Source organism: Chaetomium globosum, genomic scaffold (assembly GCF_000143365.1).
Source record: "Chaetomium globosum CBS 148.51 scaffold_2 genomic scaffold, whole genome shotgun sequence".
NCBI lineage: Eukaryota > Fungi > Ascomycota > Sordariomycetes > Sordariales > Chaetomiaceae > Chaetomium > Chaetomium globosum.
This window is the reverse complement of record NT_165977.1, coordinates 2,971,589-2,982,588: the sequence shown is the minus strand read 5'-3', so window position 1 is coordinate 2,982,588 and position 11,000 is coordinate 2,971,589. Positions and strand designations below refer to the sequence as shown.

At 54.6% G+C, this 11,000-nt stretch overlaps 3 protein-coding genes across 3 annotated transcripts; 1 reads left to right on the top strand and 2 right to left on the bottom strand.

The window, feature by feature from the left end:
* Positions 1–709: 709 nt before the first annotated feature.
* Positions 710–1,591, top strand: CHGG_03077 (uncharacterized protein; the record flags this gene model as incomplete). The annotated part of the gene is made up of 1 exon (XM_001229592.1): positions 710–1,591. One exon carries the CDS (start codon positions 710–712, stop codon positions 1,589–1,591), a length of 882 nt encoding a protein of 293 aa, XP_001229593.1.
* Positions 1,592–4,221: 2,630 nt separating this feature from the next.
* Positions 4,222–8,171, bottom strand: CHGG_03076 (uncharacterized protein; the record flags this gene model as incomplete). Its single annotated transcript, XM_001229591.1, has 6 exons — positions 4,222–4,426; positions 4,569–4,624; positions 4,842–5,198; positions 5,344–6,243; positions 6,293–8,010; positions 8,069–8,171. The coding sequence occupies 6 exons, from the start codon at positions 8,169–8,171 to the stop codon at positions 4,222–4,224; spliced, it is 3,339 nt and encodes a 1,112-aa protein (XP_001229592.1).
* A 1,424-nt stretch (positions 8,172–9,595) lies between these two features.
* Positions 9,596–10,609, bottom strand: CHGG_03075 (uncharacterized protein; the record flags this gene model as incomplete). Its single annotated transcript, XM_001229590.1, has 1 exon — positions 9,596–10,609. The coding sequence occupies one exon, from the start codon at positions 10,607–10,609 to the stop codon at positions 9,596–9,598; it is 1,014 nt and encodes a 337-aa protein (XP_001229591.1).
* Positions 10,610–11,000: the final 391 nt, after the last annotated feature.

Genomic DNA, 11,000 nt, shown 5'->3' with positions numbered 1-11,000 from the left:
GAATCATAATGAATCAGGATGAAATTTCGTTTTGGCAGACCCCCTGGAAATGCGGGGGACCGGGGTCTGATAAATAATGAATGAGCGTCAGCCCTCATGTCAACCTCTCAAACTCACTCCACCACTCGAGTCTGTCACTCACAATCTGGTGGTACCCGAATTCCCACCAAGGGCCATGGAAACCATTTCAGACTTGACATCATCGGCCCAGCCACCGCACTTGCACATTTACAACACAGCTTCTGCCTTCTGGCTATTCTCTTGCCGACAAACCCAAACGCAGATGCCAACCCGCCCAATCAGTAGTCGACACCCTCGCTCAAGGCCCTGAAAACCCCTAGCACGGCGCATCCCGTGGCTCGCAGGACAAATCATCCACGAGCCGTCAACCGAGCCGGGGAAATTCTGGAGTTTACAAGCTCGCTTCTTGGCGCGATGCTCCGCCCCTGCTCGTCCGTGATCTTCGTGGGAACCCATCCGCGCCCACGATGCAGGAAACTGCGGAAACGGAATTTCCCCATGGGACTACTCGACGAGGGAATCATAGCGCCCTATATGACCATTACCCGGTGGGACGGCGGGGGCGAATCCGGATGAGCCAACGGCCGTGTTTGCAGTGCAGTTAAATCATATTGAGGGAGGGATATTGGTCACGTTTGTCGGACAACATCAAGTTATGGATCTAGTGGGGCAGGTGCAGCTTATGAAGATGCTGGATAGGGTGTGTCGAGGGGAGGAGATACCGGAGGCGGAGGTGGAGGTTGCGAACAGGGAGCGGGATGGGGTGATTCCCGATTTAGGGGACGACGAGGAGGAGCCGAGGGAGCAGCTTGGGAGGCAGACGGTGAAGATGTCACCTGCGGCCGACATGAATGCGACTCAGCATGATGAAGAGGTGGAACAAGTGGCATCGCCAGCGGTTTGGGCGAGTTTTTCGTTTTCGGGGCAATCTCTTGCTGCGCTCAAAGCAGCGGCTCTGGAAACTGCCACCAGCAAGAGGATCTCCACCGACGACACGCTCACCGCGTTCATTTTCCAGTCTATCACCCGCGCTCGATACCACCGCCTTCGAGATGACCCAAGCGCCACGTGCACGCTGGGCCGCGCTGTCGACGCCCGCCGGTACCTCAAAATCCCTGCGACCTACCCCGGCCTCCTGAACAACATGGTCTTCCACTCTCACTCCATCCAAGAAACCATCTCAACACCCCTGGGCGTACTCGCGTCGGAGCTTCGGCACGAGGTGGACCCCGCCACATCTCGGATCGGACTGTACACGCGCGCACTAGCCGCACTTCTCCATCGAACCCCCGGCAAGGGGAGCATCTCTATGGGAGCGAACATCAATCTCTCCCGTGACATCATGATTAGTTCTTGGGCTGGTGCCGGTGCAGATTGCTATGAGATGGATTTCGGGATGGAGTTGGGGGTTCCTGCTGCGGTGAGGAGGCCAGTGTTCGTTCCCGTCGAGGGACTGGGGTATTTATTGCCGAAGCATCCGAGCGGGGAGATTCCGTTGGTGATTTGTTTAAGGGAGGAAGATATGGAGCTTTTGAAGGGGGATGAAGAGTGGAGGAGGTGGATGGGCTAAGTTGGGTGATAGCCAAAACGATCAATGCGTGACGCTCCAACAGACCCGTGTTGGGAGGACCGGGCATTGGGTACGCAGCGTGCTGCCTGTCGTTGTTATCGGCGTTACAATGCTTCCAATACATAGGTACCGTAGCCAAGCAATATGGCTCTTTCCACCAGCGTCCGGTGCTGAGATAAGTGCCAGATTTTGATAAAGGTTAGCAATGGTGATAGGAGGTCGCAGTGCAAATTGTCTATCAGAGCAGGGTTCCTTTCTTCCAAGCAGTGAGTGCTTTTCTTTCTCTTTCTCTCTTGATTTTCGTATCTCTCAACCGCTCCAGTTCCTATCGCTTTATCAAAAGCTTCTATTATAACTTTTGTTTGAAAAGCAGCGGGCATATCTAGCCAAAATGTCTCTATCTTTGGGTGTCTTCGTGGCTTTCTGGCGGTGGCCAGAGAGCTCCCACTTGTAGTACGTGGCCAGTGGCCACTGTTAAATGCACTGTCCTGGCACTTTCCAGATTTCTTTCTGATACAGAGGGCATATCCTGGGCCGGATATCTGAGATGGGAAGAAATGAAACGGTTGAACATGAATGCGTGGTCTGATAATTGCTCACCGGAGGCTGGGATCAATGAGTTTAACTTGGATAGGCTGAGGGAGGTAATTTTCTAGCTGGTCATCCGCAATCGACAAAGTCCAAAGCGGCTCCCTCGATGCCGGCCTCAGGGGTAGTGTACACAGCCCCACTTCGAACCCCACTTATGTGGAAGCGGATGCGACAGTTAAGTGCGAGGTGTCGTTTATGAAGGTGGGGCCTTTGTCTGGTACTCAAGAGAATGTAAAAAAGAAAAACATACAACACCGAGGATTCGCTGGTCGTCACCGACCCAACTACTGATTCGGCTCTCACGAGGTTAATTCGGGGAGAGCGGACGGGATCCCGTGCTTTCTCGTGGATATGGTCGTATGTGACAGCTGAATGAGAGAGAGTCGTTTATGAAAGTGGGCTTTGGTACCCTGAAGAACGCAGCAAAAATACATACAACACCAAGGATTCCCCAGTCGTCATGAGAGCTTGATGCCACACGTGACCCTACTCGTCCGAGGTGGTCAGGCGCACGCCCGTGCCATGATGAATCACCACACGCCGCTTACTTCTGAGGGAGGTCAAGGCGGGTATGGTACTGTATATGGCCCTTCCAGGGGGCATCATTCTCACTGCCTGTCGCAAGATACAGCAGAGGCTCCGCCCGAGGAGCGGCAACAGGGGCCGGCCGCGAACCGTGGGACTGCAGGAGCCCACGGCAGTGGAGAAAGCCGCGAGCACGATCGCGCGCTGGACGGGGGGAGCCGCAGACACGGACAGTGTGGTAGAGGACGCCTGGAGAACGAGGTGGCTGAAGGAACGAGACGGCAGAGCAGTCATCAGACCGGCGGACGACCTTGACCATCAGCGGGAGACGCTGTTTTGGGACGAAACCCTAAGACGACACGACGGCCTGAGCAAGGCGAAGAGCTCTCTGCTGGTCCAGGTCCGGACAGGGGCAGTAGGCCTACGGGACTTTCTGTTTACACGGGGAGTCCCAGAGATCCTAACGCCCACCTGCCAGTGCGGCGAGGGACGGGAGACTGCCGAACACCTGGTGGTGTGGTGTTTGGCTCCACCGCTGACTCGAAGATGGGAGAGAACTGATATTCGAACGCGACGGGACTTTTACTCTGTTCTACACGGTATTGATCCTACATCGGCACGGCTCGCGGGGAGGGTCCTGGAATGGCTAATGGACTCAGGGAGGCTGATGATGTTCAGTTTGGCCAGGAGGCTTGAGCTGGAAGCGGCGGCCTAGCACGCACCTCCCTCGGAGGCCAGGAGGCCTCCTCTCTTTGTATACGCAGGCTCACGCACATGTACTTTCCTTAACTGTCGGTATGGGTTTTTCACCCGGCCCGCGAGGGCGCGGTTTTCCTGTACATTAAATAGCTGAGGGTCCGGCACGCCTTATGGCATAGCGGAGTATGAATAATAATATATGGCCCTTCCGCAATTATCACGGGCACAGCCTGTTCCATATTCAGGGTTAGGGTTGTAGAGCTGGACCCCAAAGTGGTGGCTTTTCCCTCCTCATGCAACCACACCATATCCAAGGTGAGACCTGCCACGGCCTGGCAGCCCGTGAGAAAATGTCTCCCACACAAACGGTTGATAAAGAGCTCGCATCACAAATGGCTCAATTACATGGACGTGAGCGAATCAAACTGTCCATTTTTAGTAAGCCGGCCTGCAACCGCTTGTTACCGGTGAGCCAGTAGTTTATCGCTCGTGGGCCCTCTCCATGATCCGTTATGAAGCCTTCCGGAGATGGTGGTTGAAAAACTGTAGCGCTGTCCACGCCACCCAATGCTCCATTGTCGGCGCCCTCTGCCCAAGAGTGACCATGTCTCCGTGACTAGAGGTACTCCTGTTGCAAAGTTCAACCTATAATGTCGCCTCCCCATTCGCGGCGTTTAACCACTTGCAGCGTTGAGTCCACCAAGTTACTTCCCATTGAACCTACTCTAGATTGATCAAGGTCATCGCCAACACTCTATTCCTCAGTTTGGCTGACATGGCGGACCGACCGCGGTCCAGGGTCACCAAAGATACTCCTATCGGAACCGCCTTGATGCCTTCCGCGCTTCCTTCAACCCGGTCTGCGGAGGAGTGGGACGAGACATGGGAACCTTAACGAGCACATGGCGGAGACACAGGCGCTTGACAAGTGTGAGCGCCTTTACGGCTCGGTTACTGTAAATACTGTCTGGGATCTTGCGGCTGCATGATGACTTTCTTCCGGTGTTGGCCTGGCATTTGCTGCTTTTATAAGGTGTGAACCTTTACTCAAGATCATCTCGGACAATCATGTCGCATTATTTCGCTTCGTCGCGCCCTATACCAAATCTGCACCTCTCTCTCCCGGCTGAATATATCTTGTGTTGCTGCAACTACGTCACACCTGGAAGATGGATAATCCCCGTTTCCCATTATCGGGGCCGAGAACCGGCGGCTAACCTCAGATAAGTGGCAAGTAGTGTCAATAAGAATTGCGTCAGGGGCGAAAAGTAAATCATATAGAGCAGAGACGGCTCCCAGGCCCTTCGCTTAAACAGAGATAATAAAATATATGAGCTATTACAGCGATTGTAGAAATCCATCACTCTGTAGAAGCAAACCCGAAGAACGTCACTCGGCCAGAGCTATGTCCTAAGATGAGTGTATGACCATGAACCGCCACACATGTTGCCCGATAGTCGGCGGGAAGCCAAAGAACGCTCTTCCCATCTCTTATGACCCAATCGTCGCCGACAAAGAGCAAACCACTGGCGGGTTTCTGGCCTCCAAAGCTGCTTTGAGTTTCGGAATTTACGGTTATGCTCAGCAGCCCTCGGTCTGTCTCGAGACATTTGCCGTCCGGCGAGAACGCCACTGGCCTGACCCAGTGGCTATGCCCCTCGAGCGTCTGCCGGTGCGCGCCCCAGTGGTCTCTAATGCCAGCGGTCGTTTCGATAAAACGCAACCTTTCCTTCCAATACCGATTTCTAATCTCGCTCAAAGTTGGGCTGAATACGAGCGCGGAGCCGTATGTCTGTAAGGGGGCCCGTTCTATGATCGATCGGTGACTAAATACAAACTTCTCTGCGTCCTTCAACAACTCAAGAAGGTAAGGGTTGATCTCCGGTTGTGACTGACTAGATTAGTAACCTGACAATAATACGACATTTACAACATACCTGAGCGGCATGCAGAATCTTTCTTATTGAGAAGAGCCCACTGGAAAGTTGCCCTATAAGAGACAAGCTCTCAAGCCAGCGGAGGAAGCATTCCTTCAGGAATCCAAACGCCTTCCCGTCGTCTGTCAATTCTCCTAGAAACCTGGTGTTGTCGCTATTCAGGGAGCAGAGATGGTCGGCCCAGAAGATACAAGAGTATCGTATTGGAGCTAGCGGATCTGGATCAGGGGCCGCCATATTCTCCGGTTTGAAGCCGGGGTCGAGGTCGTATATGTTGCGTTTTAGCATTGAGAACATCGCATCAGTCGAGCGTCTGACAATCTCGCTGTGCCCTTGAGCGGGCCCAGCTGGTTGAAGTCTGGACTTGTAATTCTTCGTCAGGTAGTCTTTAGCCGACTGGTGGATCAAATTGACGGTTCCCTTGGTGACTGTGAGAAATGAGCCGCACATCTCGATAGCCGTCTCCGCAACGTCCGATGGCAAGTCGGCAAGTACGGAAAGCTCGGGGATAGACAGTGGTCGGAAGGCAAGAGACATAACCACCAGGACTGTCTTACAATCCCGGGGCTTGATGATGTGGCCTCCCTCAATCCTGGTCATCATATGATCGTACAACTCCGACAAGCCAGGAGGCATCTCTGTGATGATTTCGGCAGCGTACCCTCCGTGCACTGTTTCGAGAACTTTGAACGCGAGAGCCACCCAGAGGAAAGTGTTCTTTGCCCGTCCGCGGACTTCACGGGAGACCTCAGCCAAGACCCGCTCATTGTATCCTTGTCTGTGTTTGAGGGTTTTGAGCTTGTAATGAATGAATGCGTTGACAGGATCTTCCAGACGTTGGGTGTCCAGCTCGACAAGGGATTTAGAAGCGTCTGGGGAGTTGGTGCCCGGATCCTTGAGCTCAGAGAGAAGGTCAACTTCTGGGGCGGCTAGAGAGCAGCCATCTCACCTTCTGAGAGAGGTTGAGAGAAGTCGAAATGAGGCTGAAGAGGTCCGATCGACCCTGCGCGCACTCATCAAGTGCGTCGACCGCGAGGTATACAGGAAACAACTTGGGATCCTTCAGCATATTCCGAAACGCGTCGGACAGGGCGATGAAGGCATTTTTATCCCGGAAGAGATCCGCGCTTGAATCTTTGTACTTCTGGAGTAGATGGGATATAAGGCATGGCTGCTGAAGAAGAAGAAGCCAGATCAAAGACCTGAGGACGGCGGTGGCGTTGTTCAAGGCTGTGTCTGTGCCTTGGCAGAAGAAGAAGGAAAGTGCTGGTGATAGGGCAACAGGTTGATGCGAGAGTTGGCGAATGAGGCCGATCATGAGCATCGTCTTTCCCGTGCCGGCGTGTCCTTTTATCCAGAGCAATCGACGTGGCGGACGATCGGATCCGCTGTCGTCCCAGCTTGTGAACGCTGTATACTCCGGGGTGCGAAGGATCCATTTGTACGCGTCATCGAGCAGCTCATCCTTACTCTTCTCGATCCGCTCCATGTCGTGTTGCGGATCAACGACGCGGAGATCTCTGCGGCACGCTGACTCGATATCATCCCTACGGGCGTCCTTCTGCAGCGAGATGAAGTCCCGAATGTCCTGACGGATGTCGCCGAGTCGTCTCTCCATTCCCTCGGCATGCTCAACAAGTTTTCCTAAGGAAATTTTCGTTTGTTCTTGGAAAAACTGGGCAGTGTCGTTTTGGACGATGGCTTCTGCGTCTGTAACGCCTTTCAGATCGCCGTCCCAATCATCCAAATTCAGCATCCCGCGAAAAAAATCGAGACTTCGGTTGCGATGGTAAGAACAAACACTCTTCATCTGGTATTGGAGAAGAGCTTTGTAGAGCTCGACAATGCTCCTTTCCAGCTGGCGCAAGACTGCTTGGATATCCTTGCCAGTAGCAACGTTTTTCTTGTTCAGGAGATGTTCGGTGAGCGCGCAGTACCAGTCCATTCTGGAGATGACATGGGCGAGACCGGCAAGGTTGGATTTCATCGCTTGCGCAGGATTCCGGAGCATCTGGAGGCATATTAGCAGAGCCAAGCACAAAGGGGTGTTCGAAGGACGACTGTTTACTTGCAGTCCAACGCAAACACCGGCCCACGGAAGCGCAGCCTGCGGCACGCTTTGGACAGCCAGGTCAATTATTCCCTTGACCGACAGGACGAAATCGGCGACGTCGCCTACTCCGTTCGTGATCTTGGACGCTCTGGAAATTTTCGCCCGGCCTTCCTCCACCAGCCTCCTCATATGCATCTGTCGTTTGGTCGGGTCATGGAACTCGGCCGAGATGTCGGTGTCAGGGGTAATACCTGGGTTGGCTCCGAGAACTGTTTCCAACGTTTTCAGGTATGACACGACAAGCTCTGCATTGTCCGTCTCAAGACTGTCGTAGGCGGCGTTCCACAGTCTCTCGGACACGGAAAGGGTAGGGGTCGGTGGGTCTGTACATTCGGTCGGCGGAGGTTTGGGTGCGGGTTCGGCGGGCAGAGCAGGAGGCAGTGCTTGCGATGCCGCGGGTGGTTGGTGATCGTTGGGAACTCTCGCATCTGTGCGGGGTTGGGCAGCCTTCGCCGCCGCGGCAGACGGGGAGGGGGGGGCACATGACTCTGTCGCAACAATGGAAGACGCTTTCGATCCGTGTTCTGCATTTCCCTGATCGGATGGCTGGATGTCTGCCGGAGAATATCAGTTACGAGAAGCCTTGCGATACGAGGCAGAATCTCAACATACCCGTCGACAGTGTGGCAGACGGAGCCGGCGAGGCTGCACGACGCCGCCCCAAGGGCTTCTTCAACCACTCCTTCCACGACTTCGGCTTGTATCCAGCAGACATGGTTCCGATGAGGATTCTTGTCGAGAAAAAAGAGATACTATGCAGTAAAACAATGTGAAGTCAATAGCTGCATTTCGCGCGGTTATCGCGGGGCGGAGCTGAAAGATGCGGTGAGGCTGGCCTGTTTGGTTGTCGGCCGTCCAAAAGAAAGCTGTGGCAGTGCTATTGACGAATGGCAGTAGAGTAACTCCGTACTTCCTCTTCATATGCGAGACGAACGGCCAAAGTCGTTCAAGGGTACTCATGAACCAAGCGTACCACGGACATGTCGGGAGCATCAGCGACACGGTCTTCTGATCCTGGTTCTACGCACCAAGGCCGCGAGTAGAGCGACCACCCAAGGAGCAAGCATGCTCTTTCCATCTTGCTCTCCGCTTTGGAGGGTGCGGGCCCGACGCGGCGCGCCCCGTCCCGCGCCTTTTCCTGTCGCAGTTCCGACAAAGATCAGATGTGGTCGTCGTTTCGAGAGACCGCAGATCGGATCGATGCGCCGCGCCCCACAGTGGGGCTCCTGTGCCGTTGGGCCGCCGCAAGGGCCGGAAAGACTCGCCAAGTACGCGGAACGCCAAAAAGTCGGAATGAGAGGTTTTTAATCCCCAAAAAAGAACAAACAACATCAGGGATTCGTTGGCCACCGACCCAGCTGCTGATCTGGCTCTCACGAGGTTAACTAGGGGAGAGCGGACGGGATCCCGTGCTTTCTCGTGGATATGGTCGTATGTGATAGCTGAATGAGAGAGAGTCGTTTATGAAAGTGGGCTCTGGTACCCTGGAGGACGTAGCAAAAATACATACAACACCAAGGATTCCCCAGTCGTCACCGACCTGAGTACTAGTTTGGCCCTTGCCAGTTTAACTAGGGGAGAGCAGACGGGATCCCGTGTTTTCTAGCAGGTATGGTCGTATGTGATAGTTAGGCCTCGAAAGCAAGTTTATGAGGAAGGAACGGGCTTTGCTGAGAAGTGTTCTGGGAGAGAGCCAACACGACCCTAGCTTCGCTTGTAGTACACGAGAGTAAGGGGGGAGAACGTGGTCTATGAACCGAATCACGTTACTGATTCTGGAAAGACAACCTAGGAGCTCCCCATGGGATGTCTTCTGATGTAGCTAAGGTGTCGACGTATTTGCTTCCGCAAATCAACAAAGAGGGCCAATGATGGACTTTTCCCCGAACCTCAGCTGTAATATTAAAAGTGAATAAGTGTACACGACGACGGGCAGAAGGAACTCACGGCGAAAAAATGGTCGGGGGTGTCTGGTTTCCAGCCTCAGTATCAAGGGCTATAACATAAGGTACATAAATTCCTACTCCTTTATTCTACACATGACACATAATAAACACGACCGCACGCTAAATGATTACAAGAAAATATGTACACGCTCCAACAACAAACACACAACAAATGACCACTCGTACAATCAAATCAAGATCGCTTCTGCCCCATCTCCTCGCCCGCGAACTCATCCCACTCCTCCCCAAACCCACTATTAACCTTCCTGCCCACCCATATCCCCGCCGCCGTCCCTATGCTGGCGAGCAGGAACCAGCCTTCAAACCAACGGTCGACGAACCCCGGCTCCAGCGCGCTCTCGAGCGCGTCGCCGACGGTGCGGCTCACGTCGCGGGGCAGGTTGCTCCTCATCAGCAGCGCCGCGCTGATGACGTACGTCGCCGTGACCTGGCCGACCAGCAGCGCGAGGTTGGCCTGCGCCTGGTGGAACAGGCCCGGCGCCCACTTGGCAAAGATGCGGAAGGTCTGCAGGACCGAGTTCGCGCTCGCCGCGAGGATGACGCCGGAGAGCAGGAACGAGATCTGCCGCGCCCACGCGATCTGGTCGAGCTTGGGGTCCCAGTGCTTGGCGAGCACGCCGAGGAAGCGGTTGATGGGGTCTGAGGAGGAAAAAGAGGCGGAGGGGTAGTATATGCGTCGGAGGGAGGTGAGGGTCGTAGCAAGTATGCGGTAGACGCAGTAGCCGGCGAAGATGTACTGCGGAACGGCCAACAGGCGACCGAGCGCGGTGCCATCCCGGGCGTGCGCGGCTTGCCTCGATCTGAGCGTGGAAAGCGAACTAGCGAGGTTCGACTCCATTGTTTCGAGGCCGGATATCTCGACTTGGAGGGTCCTGATCTCGGCGGCCTCGCCACTGCCGGCTATTGTCTTGAGAGACCCAAGCATCTTGCCCACCAGCCCAACCCCGGATCCTGCCGAGGCCCCGTGAGCCGTGCCGCCCCCTGCCCCGTCCGCCACAGCCTGTGCTTTCCTCTGCAGCGACCTCAACCGATGGCGCTTCGTCAGCAGCAGCTCGCTCGCCGCATCCAGCCCGGCCTGCTTCCGCGCAATATTGGCATCCGTGATCGGCCGCTTCCGATACGTCCGATCATCCACAAAGATATGCCACGGGCTCGACACGCTCGCGAACCCCGATAACAACGCCATCAGCGATATCCCAATAACCCCAATCCTCTCCAAACACGCCCTCGACAACCTCGCATACTTATATTAAACTAAGATTATTGAATTTTACCGAGTTGAGACCAGGTTTACAACACGAACTTCTAGAATTGGATTGCACGTTTATCTCAGTGTGACAATTGGGTACGTGTCCTTTCAAGTCGACTGGAGGCAGTGACGAATCTCCTCTGGCACATTCAGAATTGTTTGGCCGGGCGACCTAGTCACAGCTATCCTTATCTCGCATATGGCGCTGCCCCTGTGCTCCAAGGTCTCGGGGCACAATAAGCCAATGGGGATCCCATTCGGGGCTCCTTTGAAGGGGGTATCGGCCGGAAAAATGGAGCTTGGTCCTTGATGGGCGGTCCACCCAAAC